The sequence below is a fragment of the Podarcis cretensis genome (assembly GCF_951804945.1).
Source record: "Podarcis cretensis genome assembly, chromosome: 4".
Lineage (NCBI taxonomy): Eukaryota > Metazoa > Chordata > Lepidosauria > Squamata > Lacertidae > Podarcis > Podarcis cretensis.
Genome location: NC_137173.1, coordinates 76,866,214 through 76,886,015, shown reverse-complemented (window position 1 = coordinate 76,886,015; position 19,802 = coordinate 76,866,214). Strand labels below are relative to the sequence as shown.

Genomic DNA, 19,802 nt, shown 5'->3' with positions numbered 1-19,802 from the left:
TTAAAGTATGTACAGAATTTTAATTAAGTTGACATTATAGATTCCACCTTTCCTTAGACACACATTTGTCTTTAATTATCTTACAAAATGCTATACTCTTAAGATGCTTTCAATATGGTTTTGGGACAACTGTATCCTAACATGCTTTTCTGGAAGACTAAAGTAGAGGTCAAGTCTTTAACTTTGCTTTAAACATTCATATTGTGGCTGCATTCACATTTAACTGTTGCCTGGTATTGTGAGCCTTAGTGTTGGGCTCATGGACACCCAGTACGTTTCAGTACATCATAGCTAATGTTAACCATGGCTCATAGTTCGGTGGACAGTGCACTGTTTTATTGTTTGGCAGGGACCAGGCACTGCAGGTCTTCCCGCCTCCAGGTTGCCTGACATAATAGGATTTTCAAAATGTCTTAAGGCCATCCATGTGTTGGGATAAAGCCAAAATGTACTCGTAATTGTAACTGAAGGGAGAGGATATAGATTTTATTCTTCTCAAGGTGCCATAGAAATGTGGTCAAGCAGTTGCCCACAGGAAGCCCACAAGCACAACAGCAGTCTCCCGATTTACGCTTCCCAGCAACTGTCTACATTGTGAAGAAGATGGAGTGAACTAGCTGCAACAGCTGAAGTTTTTGAACATTTTCAGAGGCAGGCCATGCCTAACATATTGCCATAATCTTACCTAGAGATACTCATTTCTAGCATATTCCCCACCCCCAATTAAATGTTACGGATACATCCACACCATACATTTAAAGTACATGATGTTGCCAAGAGTCCTGGAAAACAGAGTTATCGCCTCACAGTTACAATTGCCAGCACCCTTAAAGGACAGTCGCCAGGAATCAAGTGCCACATAACTAAATAACATCTCCACCACCACCACACACACAAAGAATAATATCCTGGGAACTGTAGTTTGGAAAGGTTGTTGGGAGTTGTAGCTCTGACTACAGTTCCCAACATACTTGGGAAAGGGGAAATTGATTTATTATTTAAACATATATCATGTATACAGCCCAAGGGACAACTTGAGAAGTATTTAATGTTTTTTTTTTGTTTTTAATATTTTGTTGGGAGCCACCCAGCATGGCTGGGAAAACCCAGCCAGATGGGTGGGGTATAAATTATTATTATTATTATTATTATTATTATTATTATTATTATTATTACCCTGATCATACCTACCCAGAAGAAAGTCCTATTGAATTCAACGAGGCTTACTCCCTGGTGTGTGGGGGCTGCAGTTTTAGGCTGCGAGCCTACGCACTTGGGCGCGAGCCGGACAGAATTCATGGACGACTCCTGAGTAGGCAGGGCTGGGGTTGCCTTGGCGCGCGCGCGCAGCCCTTTGCTTTCTCCCCTGGGGAAGAAAAGGGGCAGGGGGCGGTTCCCAAGCGAGCGCGCGCGCCAGGCTGCATTGATGAGGGAAGGAAAGAGGACGGCTTTGCTTGGACGCAGGAAGGAGGCCTGGCCGCCGAGTCCCCGCCTCTTTGCCTTTCTCCTGGCCGGGGCTGGCGGGCGGGCGAGCGAGCCGGGCCGCCTCCCAGGGAAGGAAGGAAGGAAGGGGCGGGAACGCGGAGGTTGCCGCTTGCGCCGGCGCTGCCGCCTTTCGGTGCAGGCGGGCTGGGCGCTCCATTCGCCAAGCGCGCGCGCGCGTGTGGGGTTTGCCATGGTGCTGTTGCGCCGCGTGGCGCTGCCTCTGCTGCTGGCGCTGGCGGCGGTGGGGTGCCCGCGGGTGGCCTGGTCCCTGGTGTGGTACACGGCCTGGGTGACCACCATGTACACCGAGCCCGGCACCAACCGCACGGTGCAGGAGAGCACCGAGAGCGGCCGCTACGGCGACGGCTCGCCCAAGGACAACGCGCAAGGCCTGGTGGGCATCCCCCGCGGCGGCGGCGGCGGCGGAGGAGCGGGGAGCGGCCGCCACATGGAAGGCTGCGCGCCGGGGATCGACTACGAGATCCCCAGGCCGCCCGGAGCGCAATTCGCGGGGACGCCTCCGTCGTGGATCGCTCTGGTGGCGCACGGGGGCTGCAGCTTGAAGGACAAAATCGCAAACGCCGTGAGGAAGCGGGCGGCTGCCGTGGTGATCTACAACGAGCCCAGGTTCGGCAACTCCACCCTGACCATGTCCTATAATTACGGTGAGTGATGCTGAAAGGGAAGAAGAGTTTGGGAAGTGGCAACTCGGGTAAGCTTGGAGTGGAGGGACCTTTGGGGTTTGGCGCATCATGTATTCACATCAAAAGGGGGGAACAAGGCTGCAGAAAACTTCCCTGGAAGCAAGTGCCGTATGAATTTAGGGCTGGTGTGGTGTGCCATGTGGCAGGCAGTGCCACAGGCTGCGCACAGGTGGTGGATGCTACTTTTGAGTCCCATGTGAATGCACACACTCCTCTGGCCCAGTCTGCCCAGTTTGTATTGCGCTTGTTTTCAGAGAACATCTTCAAAAAGTTCTCTCCGCCACCTGTAGGAATGGTCTGTTTTACTACCTCATTTGTGTAGGCAAGGCCTTAGTTTGGACCAAGCATCCCTCACATCTGGCTGCACATGTGCAGCAGCAGAAGTTGACTTGAGTAAGAACGAATTAGCCCTGTTGCATCAAACCAAAGGCAGCCCAGCACCTTGGTTTGTGTTCTATCCTTTCTCTTCTATCATTTTCTTTCCTCCAAGAAGCTCAAGGTGCAATGATTGGCCCCCCTCCCTTTATTTTGTCTTTATCATTTCCCTGTGAAGTAGGTTTTGGTGTTACAGTGACTGGCCCAAGGTCTACCAGTGAGGTTTAAAGGGTGGGGATGTGGACCTGGTCCTCTCATCATGCTTCTCACAGTGCCACACAGTTGTCAACTGAATGACTCCCAAGAAGTTCACAAATAGGGATGAAGCCTTTGCGGGTTGCTGATCTTAGCAACTGGTTTTCAGTGGCACACTCCTGTGGACGTACTATATCTTTAAAGCACTTTTGAGGCACATCTCCAAAAGAATTCTGGGCACTATAGTTCTTCCTTCATAAAGTTACAATTCCCAGCAAACCTTAATCAACTACAGTGCCCAGAATTCTTTGTGGGAGGAAATGTGCTTCAAATGTGCTTTAAAGGCTGTGTGTACACAGTATTGCCTTTGAATATGGAAGTTCTGTGTAGCCATCATTTCTTACAGCCATTATTCGACTTATCCACCAATAATTTGTTTAGCATCCTTTTAAAACCACCTAAACGTGAGTGTTCCTGCCATCCTAGCAGTTCGAAAGCACATCAAAGTGCAAGTAGATAAATAGGTACTGCTCTGGCGGGAAGGTAAACGGCGTTTCCATGTGCTGCTCTGGTTTCTCAGAAGCGGCTTAGTCATGCTGGCCACATGACCCGGAAGCTGTACATCGGCTCCCTCAGCCAATATAGTGAGATGAGCACCGCAACCCCCAGAGTCATCCGCGACTGGACCTAATGGTCAGGGGTCCCTTTACCCTTTACCTTGAAACCTGAGTGTAGGCTGTTGCTGCATCTTGTGACAATGAATCCTATAAATTAATTATGTACTGTGTGAAGAAATGCTTCCTTTTGTCTGTCCTAGGTCCTAGTTACTGTGCAAGAATAGATATTTATTTCTGTATACTGTGCATAATTTTATTTCCCTCCCACCCCCATTAACTTCTTACCATGGAAATGGAAGCCTAAAAAGTCTCAAACTAGAAAGTACTTTACTACTGAGCTACATAATCAGGAGTGCATACTGTAAACCGCCCTAAGACCCCCGGGTATAGGATGGTATAATAATAATAATAATAATAATAATAATAATAATAATAATAATAGTGCTTAGCAGAGAACCAAGAGGAGCAACGGAAGCTGTGCAAAAGTTACGCCAGGTTTTAGGGAAGGTAAACTCCTTACTCAGGGATCATTTGCCAAGTCTCTGGAAATAGGAACGGGGCTGAGCTTGTACAGCAGGTTTGTTTGGAGATGTGATTTGGTTTAGCAGGTTTGACACAGAAACAAGAGCAGCTGTGGGGAGGAGCAAGGAAATGAAGATGCTGAATGGGAGGCCTACAAAGTTGTATTGTTCCCTTTTATGAAAATGTGATATAGGACTTTTCAAATACAGTGGTACCTCAGTTTACGAACTTAATCTGTTCCGGAAGTCCGTTCTTAAACCGAAACCGTTCTTAAACCGAGGCGCGCTTTCCCTAATGAGGCCTCCTGCCGCCAGTGCCGTTACACCGTTTGGCTTCCGTTCTTAGACAGAGGTAAAGTTTGCAAACCGGGACACTACTTCCGGTTTTGCAGAATTCACAAACCAAATCGTTCTTAAAGCGGACTGTTCTTAAACCGAGGTACCACTGTAGCTGAAAGAGAAAATGGTCAGTGCTGCTGTATAAAACACCGAATAAACTGAAAAGCAAGTTGTTTGGATCTAGTTATTTCAAAACACAGTAGCTTCCTGGATCCACATCCTGTATGCCTGCTCCCTGTTTGCAAGTTCCTCTAAATATTTTTTTGGCTTTCTAGCTTGTGCAATTATACAAGAGGTGCAGGAAAAAAGCCTCAGCAGGAAGATACTATGTGCGCTTTTATAGGACACAGCATTCCATCAGCATTCAGAAATAAATGTGCTGTACTCAAAATGACCTGCATAAAGATGCTGAGCATGATTTTATAACTAGCATATTTATTTTTTTTGCGAGGACAAGTATAAAGCCTCTTCTTGGGTGCATTTTGGTGTAATGGAGTGGAAAGCAGCATATGAAGTGATTGCAAGAATCGTTTGGGGAAAACAGCCTCAAGGAGACTGCATATGTATGATTCATCGCAGCAATATTTCAGGTTTCCTAAGTATTTAAAAAACTCTGTGGCTTGTTGAAAGCAAGACATAATGGAGCCAGATTGCATGAGCAGATGGGGGCATCATGTACAATAGAAGCCTGGTAACATACAGGTGCACTTTTGATGCATATTGGGATGAAGGGAGGACACAGGAAAACCAGCTTGGGTGCCATTCAGAAAAGAAAGAAAACTACACAGCAATAATAGAATAAAAGCACAACACCCAAAGCCAAGGACAACAGATTTAAAACATTAAATATAAGATCAAACACCAAGAGAAATAAGAAAATGTTTTCGCTTCCAGTCTAAAAGTTACAGGGCAGCATAGCATTCCTAGTAGGGAAATCATAGCCAAGGTGCTTGCCCGGATCTGTATTATTCTCAAGTGAAATTTCAATGGTAGGCTGACATATAACAGGGCTTTCAAAGATTTTCTGCTACGGGCAGATCTCCATGGGAGGAGGTGGTCTTTCAGATTCTGGTAATGTGGCTCTAAGGGACACGGGTGACACTGTAGTCTAAACAACTGAGCCTCTTGGGCTTGCCAATTGGAAGGTCGGCGGTTCGAATCCCCGTGACAGGGTGAGCTCCCATTGCTCTGTCCCAGCTCCTGCCAACCAAGCAGTTCGAAAGCACGCCAGTGCAAGTAGATAAATAGGTACCTCTGCGGCAGGAAGGTAAATGGCATTTCCGTGTGCTCTGTCACTCATCACAGTCCTCTGTGCACCAGTAGTGTTTTAGTCATGCTGCCCAAATGACCCAGAAAACTGTCTGTGGACCAATGCCGGCTCCCTCAGCCTGAAAGCGAGATGAGCCCTGCAACCCCATAGTCGCCTTTGACTGGACTTAACCGTCCAGGGGTCCTTTACCTTTACCAATGTGGCTTTAAGCAGTTTGTGTACTAGTCGCCAGCACTTTGAATTGGACCCAGAAGCAAAACTGGAGTCTATGTCTACACACGGATTGTTTCCCATGACCTTTTTGTGTGGGACCTTTTCTTCTGTCCTGACTTTTGTGGGGTGGGGGAATTGCACGTGGTTGGTTGATGCCTAGCTTGTAGCCCTGAGGCCAGAGTTTCATGAGTAGAGAAGTATGAAGTTCTCTTCCCCAAGCCCCAAATGCTACATACAGTGGTACCTCGCAAGACAAAATTAATTCGTTCTGCGAGTTTTTTCGTCTTGCGATTTTTTCGTCTTGCGAAGCACGGATTTTGGAAAAGCTTCAAAAATCACCAAAGTCTTCAAAAACCTCAAAAAAGGCTACCACACCGCGTGCTATGAGTTGCTCCTCGAAGTCAAGTCGCAACTGCACCCCCTGAATGCACGGTTTTAAGAAAAAAGAAACAAACTTGCAAGACGCTTTCGACTTGCGAAGCAAGCCCATAGGGAAATTTGTCTTGCGAAGCAACTCAAAAAACAAAAAACTCTTTCGTCTTGCTAGTTTTTCGTCTTATGAGGCATTCGTCTTGCGAGGTACCACTGTATATGGAAATTGGAGATGAGGAAGGCTGATAAATGGAGGAACTGGTTGAGGGAAGCGTGGTTGAATCATGAATGGCCTGTTTCTTCTTTGATTAAAAACAAACATGTAGCATCTCTGGATTGCAACATTTGAGCTTCCTGATTGACATCCTGATAACTTAAGAGGCCAAGATACGAAACTGCTTCTTAAAAGTAGGTCACTGGAACTGTTTATATGCACTATATATTTTTCTCGAACGCAGCCCTTCTCTGTGTTGTGAAATTAGTTATTGCAGCTACAATGTCTGCAATCACTTTAGTCAGTGTTGAAGCATTTGCAAAATCAGAATATTGTCAGTTACAAACTTAATGTGGAGGAGGGATGTTTTTCTTATCGGCTTACTTATAGCAAAACAATGCTGTTGATCTTATTCCGCCTCTTCTGGGTTTTAAGCATACATATAGGAAGTACAGTAAAAGTTGAGCCCAAGTGCATGCCATTTAAAGTTTGGGAACAGGTGGGTGGCAAGTAAACATAGTTACATTGAAGGTCTATTCACCATCATTCATTGTATTTATATTTTCAAAACGAACCTTAATCTCAAGCTAAATTTATGCATGATATGGCCTCTCATCCTTATGTGTAATCTAGCTTGGGCTATCAAGTATGGCAGTCTCAATAAGCCAATAATCCAAAACAACAAGGGTTTAGTAGAGAGGAAAACTCAAATATCAAGACACTATTACGGTCCAAATGTCTCTTGATTGCAGATTTATAAACCATTTCACAACAAGAATTTACCAAAGTGGCATAGAATGAAATAAGATGAAATACAAAATATTACAAACAGGAGACAGTACCCTCCCCCCGCCAAAAAACGTGCCCCAAATTGGCACGTGGGAATCTTGATAACCCTCAAATAGAAGGAGGACATGTGAGGAGATGAATGCCACAGAATGTATAGAGTGAAAAGATTTCTGGATTCTAAGATTTTATTATAATTTAAGACTTCGTTTTCTCTATTGTAAGGGGGAGAGCATGGCAGTTGTAGGACTTGGTCTTGCATCATATCCAACAACATGCTGAGTGGGATCTTGAAGGAAAAACTACAGCAAAATTACTTCTGGTGTACTTAACTTTACATAAGGTTGCCTGGATTTCATACAGAGAATAAAAAAGTTGTGCAAGTGCCCACATGACTCCTGTTTTTCTTTCCCCTCGACAGGTACTGGCAATGCAGTTGTAATTATGGTTGGATATCCCAAAGGCATGGAGATCTTGGAACTGGTGCAAAGAGGGATACCAGTGAGGATGTCTATTGGTGTTGGCAAGCAACACATGCAAGAATATATCAGCGGACAGTCTGTTGTATTTGTATCGATTGCATTTATCACCATGATGATCATATCGTTGGCATGGCTTATATTTTTTTATATACAGCGCTTCCTCTATAGTGGATCGCATTTTAGAAACCAGGTAATTACATGGGTGATTTTTCTTCTTCAATTTCTTTAGTGAAAAATGTTTGCTTGTAATTAGGGCTGCGAATCCTGTACTTAGTATAGAGAGAAGCACTGTTGCAATGGTTTTGATCTGAGTCTTACCTTCATGTGCATCTTGCACGTTTACTAATATCCTGTGCTGTTTGATAGTCTATTGATTCCTGTGCCACCACTGTGATTGCCTCTTCGCTGCCACCAACCCATTTCCCTCGGGTACACACAGAGTCCAGACAGTTGTTAACATTAACTAATAATCAAGTTTATTGTTATAAACATGAACAAGTTTATGGTTTCAGTTAGTTTTTCTTGTCAGTTTCTTAATCTTAACTGTCCTATATGTTCCTAACAACTTCAAACTGATTATCCCAACTGTCTATCTGACTCCACCTAACAGTTCCTCTCACTCTCTCACAACACAACTCGACCAACCCACAGACTTATCCTCTCTCTTCCTTCTCCAACTCTCAGCTCTCAACTGAACCACACGACTCCGACTCTAACTTTAACCCCTCCCCTTGGGTTCCCACTGGCCAATCACTTCACACTCATTTAACCCTTTCCTTATGACCCACCTAGGAGGCAAATGCCACATGTGCACATTCCCATTTCATGTGTTAACACTTGGCCAACATAGGAAACAGGATTGCTTTTGTGCCTTTCAGTTAAAGGGAACCCTTAGATCTTGGATAAGTGGAGTTGTTAGATTACTCAGCGTCTCAGGTGGTTTCTCATATAATCTCATTTAAATATGCACTACTGATTGAATTGGTTGTGTTGTTGTTTTTTAGGGCCATAGAGAAGAAACCATAAAAGCAATTGGCCAGCTTCCACTGCACATTGTAAAGCATGAAGATAAGGTAATGTCAATCAGACTAATGTAGATGGAAACGTCTTCCATTAGCACAGTTTCTTTAAAATGAAATGAAAGATAGCTTGGTCAGAAGAGCATGAGACTCTTAGGGTCATGGGTCTGAGCCCCACATTGGCCAGAATATTCCTGCTTTACAGGGATTGAACTAAATTGGGTTTAGGGCCCTCGTATTTACAGGACCGCCTCTCCTGGTATGCCCCACAGAGGACCTTAAGGTCCATGAATAACCATAGTTTAGAGGTCCTGGGCCCTAAGGAAGTTAGGTTATCCTCCACCAGGGCCAGGACCTTCTCAGTGATGGCTCCGACCTGGTGGAATGCTTTGTCCCATGAGACCAGGGCCCTGCAGGATTTAACTTCCTTCCGCAGGGCCTGTAGGACAGAGCTATTCCACCTGGCTTTCAATTTGAACTTAGCCTGATCTTTTCTTCCCCTTCCTTCCCTCCCCCTCCCCTTTTTATGAAGATTACCCGCTCTGGGATCCCACAGCTAATTCTCCCCTGGTCTCCTCGCTGGCCCAAATAGGACTAATTTAGACAGCTATCCCTGGTGATCATCTAATGTTTATTGGATGGATTTCCCCCCTAAATTAATTTTTGCATTTTGAATTTATTGTTATTCATGTTTTATACTGTATTTTATGCTGTTTTTTGTTGCATCAATTAAGTGTTTTAATTTGGTATTAGCTGCCCTGAGCCCGGTTTTCTGAACCAGGAAGGGCGGGTATAAATAAAAAATTATTATTATTATTTATTATATTAAATGACCCTCACGGTCCCTTCCAACGCCTCAATTGTGTGAGTCTGTGAACTTCCTTTGCCTGGTTACATACACGGGTAGGTGCATGTAGAATCTCGTTGGTTGCTCCATACACCCAAGGGAACCATCAATAGCAGCTTGTGATGACACATTGTAAGCTGCTTCTGAAACCAATAAAAAGTCTGTGATATGGCAAAAACAGAACAATAATAATAGAACAAGCATTCCAGAATGCAAACCCAAGGTCTTAAGCATGCCAAAAGTATCTTTTTTTATATAAAAAAACACACCACGCTGTTTCTGAGAAAGGGAGTCTCATGTTCTTGTTTGCTCTAAAACCCTAGGTCATGAGTCTATAATTTGTTCAGTGCACCACATAATTGTACAAGAAGACACACAAGTATGAAATTGTACATAATTGTTCTTAGTTATGGGAACTGCTCTGAATTTCTGGCACTAACACAGTAATATAATAATATCAGTTGGACTTTGCAATAATTTGTGAAGATGATCTAACTGATACCAAATGCTAATATGACTGAGCCACGCCTGGATACTTACAGCAGAGTGTTCATAATTGCTCAAACAGAGTTAATAGGTTTCTCTGGGCAGAGCCAAAAGCAGCAAAAGTCTTGCTGTTGCTACTTGGCCGAGTTAAACCATTTTATAGCTATGTATTTTAGCATCAAGTGTCCTGATCATCATGTGAACCATATATGAGTGGCTTAAGAGATTGCATAAAATAATGCCAAGCAACATATATTGGTTGTGGCTGAACTTTATAGTCCAGTGTGGCCGCTTTGCAGATGCAAAGATATTTGCTGTATATTCTTAACATGGTATTTCAGATTAAGTTAGTCTTTTTGTATCATTTGTGTGCTCTGTAACGTTGCATTTCTTTAGAATTTCTTGTCCTGGTATCTGAATTGCTTCCCTGCTTATTTTCAAAGAAATGGCTGCAGAAGACTTGGATACTTATAGTACCTTTATTTTACAAAGTTGTGCAAGGCTTAACTTCAACATTAACTATACTTTTGTTCTTCTAAAGGGCTTGAATGTCGATGCTGAAAATTGCGCTGTATGCATTGAAAACTACAAACCAAAGGATATCGTTCGAATCCTGCCTTGCAAGTAAGCTTATTAAAATTTGCTTCAGTGGGGTATCATTACTTGGGAACTATTTAACAAAACTCATTAAAAAAAAAATCGAGTCCCCAGTATTTTTAAGATTGGAGAAAGATAAGTGCACAGTAGCTTTTTGATTTATTTTTCATTCAAGCCTATAAACTCGCAGGTAATGCATTCTTGTTTTTACAATGCTGGCAATAGGGAGGCGTTCATTCAGTTCTTCCAACTTCATTCATTCAGGCGTTCATTCAGTTCTTCTAACTCATTCAGTTCTTCCAACTTAAAAACAGGGATGAGGAACTTGTGGTTGCTGGACAGCGTTTCCTGACAAGTTGTCCAGGGTGGGTTCCATGAAGTGGGTGCCACCACATAAAATGTCCTGTTACGAGTAGATTGTCAAAACCAACCTCAGGGGCATGCAGAAGGGTCTTTCCCAGTTCGGGGACTGAATAGGGCACTATGGGAGAGGGCAGCTTCTCAAATTACCAGGTCCTAAGTTTTTTAGCGATATCAATATCTATCTTGGCTTGCTAGCAAATTAGCAGCCAGACCAGATCCTTCAAAGGGGGCATTATATGCTGGTGATACGGGGCCTCATTCAGCTGCCAAGCCACAGCATTCTGTGCTAGCTGAAATTTCCAGACCACCCCCCAGGCGTAACCCCATACAGTCATTCAGTGGTCCGTGTGCCACTGTTAACTACAGATTTAATTTCTGTGGGAGTTTGAATTGCATAGTTACCCTGGATCTTGTCAAGGTGGGGATTGTTTTCGGCCTGCTCAGCAAACGCTGCAATGCTGCCTTATCGAAGTTTTTGCTTTAGATAAGCTTTTTGTTCCTTTAATTTTGCCAAATTTCATTGCATAAAAGAACAGCCCTTATATTTGATTTCAAAAACTACGATGTCTCTTCAGGCACGTCTTTCACAGGCATTGCCTTGATCCCTGGCTGCTGGAACACAGAACGTGTCCAATGTGCAAACTAGATGTCATCAAAGCGCTCGGATATTGGGTAGGTTGGAAATGTGTAACTAAATCTGTGATAAGGCTCTAGGCATCCTGTTTGGGGCCAGGTAATACCTGCGCCAGCCAAGCATCCAGCCAGCCACGGCATATTACTTTTTGCAGGGAGGAGCCCAAGCTGGTTTTATCTAGAGAAGGTGCCTGTTGTTATGGTCAATTCAATTCTGCATAATCAGAAGCCGGAAATCTGTCTCGTTGAACTTCACCAGTGAAAACTAGGTACATGTTGACGAAACAATCTGGCAAGAGCAACCAAACCAAGATCAAAACTCAATACTGCTGACTGCAAAGTACCTCCCACCCCCATCATATGTCCTCCTTGTGTAGGACCAAATCTTTTTAGAAAGGCTCAGGCTCCTTCTTGTCCCAGTGGCTCATTTCCTAAATCACTGTAGTTGGGCAGACATTCAGCTCCTCAGTGAGAAGACTCATTGAGTTAGGTCCGCTGCGCTACAATCTCTTCCAGCCATCCAGGATGTGAGCCTGAACCAATACGTTTCCGAGCACAATTCAAAGTGTTGGTGCTGACCTTTAAAGCCCTAAGCGGTCTCGGTCCAGTATATCTGAAGGAGCGTCTCCACCCCCATCGTTCTATCTGGACACTGAGGTCCAGCACCGAGGGCCTTCTGGCGGTTCCCTCACTGCGAGAAGCCAAGTTACAGGGAACCAGGCAGAGGGCCTTCTCGGTAGTGGCATCCGCCTTCTGGAATACCCTCCCACCAGATGTCAAAGAGAACAACTACCAGACTTTTAGAAGACATCTGAAGGCAGCCCTGTTTAGGGAAGCATTTAATGTTTGATGTATTGTGGTATTTTAATATTTCTTTGGAAGCCGCCCAGAGTGGCTGGGGAAGTCCAGCCAGATGGGTGGGGTATAAATAACATATTATTATTATTATTATTATTATTATTATAGCAGAATCCATGTTTGGTCTAAGAAGGTCTTCATGCTCAGTCCATAGCATCTCATTTAGCATGGCTGGGGAAGTTTTTTTCTCCCTGATTGACAACCCTGGGAAGTTTCACCAGTCTGGATATCTGAGATGGAATGTGTGTGTTGTGACTGCTGAGCTACCACAGGCAGTTGTCTATAAGCAGCTTGGCTCGGCTCAGTTGCTAATTTCATCTATGTCCCCTGAAAACGGATGTGCTTCTATAAATGAGTGGCTGCCACTGTTGAGATGTGTATAAAGCTGCCCCTGGTGGTGCATTTATTTGGCAAAGCAGTTTTGCTGATTTCAGAATTAAGTGTGGGGGAGGTCATAGCTGCGGTGTGCCAACATGTGGGCTTGGGAAAGCAGTTTGACCTCACCCCCAAAGGCACATGCCCCGATTTTCTCCCGGAACAGGCAAATACCAACCGAAATACATGTGTTCTGCCCCATCCTGCCTTCTGGCTATGTTACAGTGTGAAAGGAGTTAGGAAATTGGCTTATAAGTTTTGGTTTAAAAAAAGAGAGAGAGAGAGTTCCTGGTACATTAGCTTGATCTCTTTTCCCTTCTCCCCCACCCCTTTTCAGTAACAGTCTTGCTCAGGGGTCAGCAAACCTTTTCAGCAGGGGGCCGGTCCACTGTCCCTCAGACCTTGTGGGGGGCCAGACTATATTCGGGGGGGGGGGGGGAATGAACGAATTCCTATGCCCCACAAATAACCCAGAGATGCATTTTAAATAAAAGCACACATTCTACTCATGTAAAAACACCCTGATTCCCAGACCGCGGGCCGGATTTAGAAGGCGATTGGGCCAGATCCGGCCCCCAGGCCTTAGTTTTCTTACCCATGGTCTTGCTGGTTAACACTTCTCCCCCCCCCCTTCAACTTCAAAGGGAGGGCCTGCAGATGAACAAGAAGTTGCAATGCCTGAATCAACAAGTGGCAGCATATTGGCCGAGAGCTGGAGTATTGCTGTGCCAGAAGAGAACAGAAATGAAACAAGTGACTTATCAGCATCTTCTGCTAACGGATCTGCATCAAGTAGTAACGGTTTAAAAGAGGATGCAGGTGAAAGAACAGCCTTACTTGGTATGTAACCTTATGTCATGTTTCTTTTTTGTAGAAACTGATATCCTAGAAACCAGATGTCAGATTCAGCATCTGAGTTGAACTGTGGATATACCGTATTTTTCGCCCTATAGGACGCACTTTTCCCCCTCCAAAAATGAAGGGGAAATGTGTGTGCCTCCTATGGGGCGAATGCAGGCTTTCGCTGAAGCCTGGAGACCGAGAGGGGTCGGTGTGCACTGACCCCTCTCCCTCTCCAGGCTTCAGGAAGCTATCCGCAAGCCCTGGGAGCCCGCGGGAGTTCCCTCCGGGCTGCCCCGGCTTGCGCAGAGCTGCCTGCATCCCGAAGCCCCGGCGCGCTGAGCAGTCGCGCCAGGGCTTCGGGTAGCTCTGCGCAAGCCACGGGAGGGCTCCCACGGCTTGCGGAGAGCAGCCTGTTCTGGGGGCTGGGGTCGGGGGAAGCTCGGGCTTCCCCCGCCCTAGCCTCGCGCCTTGGGGGGGGGGAATAATTTTTTTTTCTTTATTTCCCCCCCAAAAAACTAGGTGCACCTTATGGGCCGGTGCGCCCTATGGGGCAAAAAATACGGTACTTAAAAACCTTGATTATCTCACTCAACTGGGCAGATCAAAGGAGGTTCCCATGCTGTTTTTTCTAGATCAGAGCACTAATCCCAAACTCTTTTGCATACTTTATGAAGGTCTTTGCTGTGGTCATTCTGCAGGAAGAGCATAACACAATTGTAAACATGGATCAACAGAAATGATACTAATGGGGGGGTATATGTTTCACTCTTTGAGGATAGAAACGCAAGCTGAACTTAGATGAGGAGAGGCTGACTTGAAAGAACAATATTTTCTTCTAGGAAGCTGCCCATAACCCTGAATAGTGTGTGTGTGTTGTTATGATAAATGTTTTGGGAATTCAAAATTCATTTGCCTTCAAGGCTAAACCATGATGCTTTTGTTAATGCAAATTGTTTTTAGCTTAGATGACTTGGTTCCCAATTAAATGATGCACTTTAGGCATGTGTTATAATTTCTATACTATAGACAGTGGAACTCAAAGAGTATTAAACATGTTATGTATTTTCTAGAAACGGATGGCAGAGATAATCGACTTGAAGAACACCTGTCTAATGGAAACACTGTATGAAAGCTTGACAGTTTGAACTGGGAGCGAAATGTCTATTTTGTTTTGTTTAAATGCTGTGGACTTGTGTCTAGCTTAAATGTGTTACTTTTCTAATTCACGTTTCAAAAGGGCTAATAACTAGAGGCTTTGCTTTGTAAGAAGAGTAATACCTGATACAAAACGCAATAACTCTAGTATGAGTTCCTTCTTTTGACCAAAAATGAGAGTTGAGAAATGAGACAAATTTATGAGCTTGGGATGCTTGGTGAGAACCAGAAGGGAAAATATCTGTTGCTACTTAGAAAACTGGCCTATTTTTTAAAAGCTCATTTGGCACTTGTTGAGATTGCTGCTCTTTTTCCATGGAGATTTCCCTTTGCAACTTCTTTTGTAAGAAACAGGTTCTCTTTCTTCGCTTGGTTTCCTTGTCCCTTGGTTTGTAGGGACACAAATCGAGTTAAGGAAGGGAGCTCCCAAGTGAAAACTCCCCCTGGAAAAAGAGTAAAAAGTTCAGAAGTAATCTCTGTGCCAGAACAGCTATTACAAGATCAATACTAGGAGTACAAATTGCACAGGTTAACAGATAAATGTGGGTGATTTATGATAAATGTACATATAGCACATATGCAACACTGAGGTTTACTTTTTTAAAATTGTCTTTTGAGTGCATAGTTTGGACCTGCAAAGTATTCCAGTAGTTTTGAGAATTTCTGCCACGTGCTTGCCGAATAACCTGATGACTTTTCCATTTGCCTGTTAGGTCAATAACTTTAAGTTGTGCCACACAGTTATTGTAGCTGGCAGGCAATCTATTAGTGCCTCGGGCAACGCAAACGAGCTACCTTCGACTGTGAAGCACAGTGGTGCAGCAGTTGTTCATGTTGCACATGGAGAGTAATTTAACTTAAACTCTTCTCCACTCTTTCCCTTCACTGTTGTTTTTTTGTATGCTGTTTTTGGATTTTTCTCTACCTTAATTCATTCCTGAGATGTTCGTAAAGTTATTGTTTCTGTTATGCAAAGGATTGTTAGATGCTTCCAAGTAGAGGTTTGCACAATATAGTTACTGGGTTTTTTACTGTGCTAGATTAGCAGTATTGTGCCTTAGAGTAGTTGAAAAGCACTAAGCCTGAAGTGTATAAAATAGATACCACTGCACTGTTTAATTTTTACCTCTGCTTCAGGTAAATCTATATACAATAAGCTCTAGAGGAAAATGGTGAATTGTGTATTTATAGTTCTCTTAAGCGTTGGATGAACATTTTAGAATTCTAATAGTTATAAATGAATGTACGGAATCATACCGCCAAGTCTGTAAGAAACGTTTTGCACCGTGTTTAAACTTAGATATTTGGTAAGGTGCTTTTTTTAATGTCAGAGAAAATATGCAACCTAGTACTTAAATTGGATCAGTATTTAATTTCAGTATTTTCAAGTTTGGGGAAGAGGAATTCAAACATGGGTGGGGGCAGATGCAGGAAGAAACAAGGCGAAGATTCTGATAGAAATCCTACCAAAATATTCTGGGGACCTCGCCACCTTCTCTGATGAGAGTAACCCAGCCACATGTCATGAATTAAAATTGGCCTCTGCAAGACCTGCGTGCATCTTACAGCCAGCACTTAATGGAGTGGACCATGCCATGACTACTCCCTATGTTTTCAAACAATATGGATGCTGCTTTCAAAAAGGAACTGCCTTTGAACTATTCAGTCACTCATCTTTCCCTACATCCTTAGCACAAAGCGGAAGTGTTACTTGGTTAGTTGTTTTCAGCACATCACAACTCCGGCTTAGCATCGCGGAAAAAGCAGGACGTCGTTTTTTGTGTGCCTTGAAAGTCTCCAGATCCTTTCTAACATTTGCAATGTAGCACCTGCCTTGGAGAAAGCAGTATGGTGAGTACCAACTACATTTCCCCCCTGTAAAAAGAGTTGGGTTTATGATTGCATTTCTTCCTGGGTTTATTTCTTAAAGGTCTGGGAAAGCAGCCAATAACAGTCATATTAAAACTTAACGGAGCATGTGAACCAGAATTTTGGAATATGGAGTCCACATCTAGCTGCTAGGCACTAAATGTGCTTTACCTGTCCCTCTCTGAATATAGCATCTTGCAAACTTGGCTGTAGGTAGATGTGTAGAAACATGCAGGTGGTGTCTGGTGGGAAGGGAAGAGTTTCCCATGGCAACAGGGTATGATTGCTGCGTTATGTGCAATTTAGTTCCTATCCTAGAGCTGTTCTGTAAGCCTTTTTGGTGTCCGTGTCTTTATCCATCCCCACCCCAAAGCCCAATATTGGAGGGAAGGAAACAGGCATCTTGGAAGCAGACTCAGTTATGCAGATTATATAGGTAAATTATCTAAAGTAAATTATAAGTAAGCAAATTATATAATCTGAACACGGCATCTGACCTTGGACAATTAGAATTGTTTGTTTTTCGGAGATGGGCTGCTAATCGTTCGATTTCTGTATAGCTTTGTGTGCTGCTGAGGAGTGATGACAAAAAAGGCCGAATTGCAGTGCCTGCTAACAGTTTTCTCTCTAAAAGGCACGATGACAAAACTTCCTGAAGCGACCTTTTCCTCTGACCTCAGTAACGTCACACAAAGTAAAATGACAGAGCTATGTTAACTTTAAAATTAGACTATATCTAGCCTGCAAATGGTCAAAATCGCTTAAGTACAGATAGATGCTGCATTCAGATGTATCCGCAACTCACCTTGTGCTTCTCATTCCCTCCTTCCCTTTCGCTAAATGGGAGAAGTCTGAAGTCAGCAAGCCAACAATGAAACATGGTTTGGGGGTTTTAGTTTGGGGAAACCCAATAACGGAAACATACAAACCTTCCCTGCTTGCATGTGGGACGGTGCCATTATGTTTGAGCAGTATCTTTAGGCCCACAACTGATTCAAGCCAAGGATTAGCCTGCCTTGACTAATGTTCCAAAATTACCCCTGCCTAGGCACTGTTTGTAGCCATCTCTTCCTAGAGCAATTCCTTAATTGTCGCTGGCCATATACTACTTTAAGACAAGGGTGGGGGGAACCTGTAGCCTTCCAAAAGGTGCTGGATTCCAACTCCCATCAGTCGCCGCTTGCATGGCAGATGGCCAGAGGTTAGAACAGTGGACTTAGCTGTGTTAAATTCCTTTCTTGCAGTGTATTGGTGCTTGGGCGGGGGGACATCCTTGAATAGGATGGGCTTCCAACTTGCTCCTATAGGCCAGGCTATGCAAACCAGGCTTGCAGCTGCCATCTTGTGTGAGAGTCAGAAGCAAGCAGGGCCTGAATGCCATTGATTCCCAGCAAAAAGGGCGTTCAGAGGCATCCTATCTCCATTGGTGGAAGCATAGCATAGCCCTTGTGGCCTGTAGCCATTGATAGCATTGTTGGGAGTTGTAGTCCTGGAACATTTTGATGGGCAACAGGTTTCCCTGTCCCCTTCTTCAGGCACCAAGTTGAAAAACCTTGTAGCTTGTTCTGTGAATGGAAGAGGTCTGCGATCTAACAGAGGTTCCTACCTGCAGAAGTTGAGGAAGTGATTTCCCCCTCTTTCTTGCAAAATTTTCAGGGAGCTGTGTGGGGGACAGTGAAAATCACTTATTCTCCTTTCTGTGTGTTGAGCACAGCTCCCTGGATCATCGTTCAACCCTGACTGTGGACAAACTATGTACTTGAACAATTGTTCCTGCTAACTTGTGGTACGGAAATTGTTTTGACAACTTATTTCTTTTCTCATCTAGGTGTTTCCCCCCGACAAACACTTCTGGAACTTGCCCACATGGACTCGGCGCTGACTTACTGCTGCTACATTCTTAATTTTTATCTGTGAGACATCCCTTCTTTCAACTATTTTAAGGCAGAAAGATTCCATGTGTGGTCTGAAAAAGATTGACTAGCCTGCAGGTGTTGTCTCATATGACAGACATGGACATTTTGTATATAGGGCACTGGGTTTAATTTAAAACGTGTGTGTTAAAATGCACCTTAAAAAAAGGCTTGAAGAACAGTAGTAGGTAAACTGCCTTAAACCAAAATAAGCCAGTTGGAAATAACGAAAGCTGACTTTGCTCCTTTTGAATGTCCAGTTTTTTAAGACAGTTGGCAGCAAAACAAACTAGAAGTGTTTCTGACTGGCCCTGTTTCAAGTGGGCCCTTCTGCTATAGTGGTGTCCTGTCAGCTGAAAAGGCCTGTGTGTCCATTTATTGGAATGTAGTTTAATATTATTCCAGAACAGAAAACTACTGATAACAGTTTGACTTGTTGCTGTACAAAACTGAGGTTATTGAGGGTTTTGTGCTTGAGCCTGGTTTTAATTTTACAAGGCAGTTACTGGGGCTCAAGTTTCATGTATAAAGCAATCTCTACACACTCTTAAAAGCAAAATTCTAGTTTTCTTTAAGCAAGCTGCCTACATCGTCTCTGCACCAACGGTGTAACTGTTTAGAATACTTCTATTGTAGAAGCTGTTACAGACTAAAATTGAACATGGCACCCTTCGTTACCAAAAATCTTTCCAGGGAACAATGTGCTTAATCCTTTTTTGAGCTAAACGTTCTAGTGGTGGGGTGAGGGGCACATTGAAGCTTTTGCTTGAGCTGAAATAAAAATGGTAGTTCCTTCAGCTGACGACAAAGGGAGGACAGGAGCAGGACAACTCAGTGAAGGAGACAGCCTCCTTTACCTTGTCAGCTGCTACCTGGTAAGCATTCAGTCCATCAGTTCTCCTTGAAATTTCCAATGAATAACTGGTTATCATTGTTTATTACCTCTACCACCCTAGTCGACTTTTTTGTTTGGTCATGTCTTTTAAGATTGTATGCCTGAGGGCAGGGACTGTCTTCATCAATCTTTAAGCTTTGTGGGGAGCCATTTTTGGCTAAAGAGCAGGATAAAACATTCTATAAATAAATGAAAATGTGGAAAGTACTTAGCTCATTCTGTATTTCTATCATTAGCCTGTTCCCCTTCCTGATTTTTAAGCTTGCATCTAAAAGCCACTTGTAGATCAACATTTGCCTGGTAAGTGAAATTATGAGAATTATCCCAAACATAGATGTTCAGCAGCCTCACTTCTAAATCCTTCCCTTAGCATAAT

General features: G+C 43.8%; 1 protein-coding gene across 1 annotated transcript; it reads left to right on the top strand.

Annotated features, from left to right (window-relative positions):
• The first annotated feature begins 1,411 nt into the window (after window positions 1-1,411).
• Window positions 1,412-19,633, top strand: RNF149 (ring finger protein 149). The gene is made up of 8 exons (XM_079972854.1): window positions 1,412-2,150; window positions 7,513-7,763; window positions 8,578-8,646; window positions 10,467-10,549; window positions 11,461-11,557; window positions 13,396-13,591; window positions 14,665-16,604; window positions 18,447-19,633. Exons 1-7 carry the CDS (start codon window positions 1,427-1,429, stop codon window positions 14,721-14,723), a joined length of 1,479 nt encoding a protein of 492 aa, XP_079828980.1. The 5' UTR covers window positions 1,412-1,426; the 3' UTR covers window positions 14,724-16,604; window positions 18,447-19,633.
• Window positions 19,634-19,802: the final 169 nt, after the last annotated feature.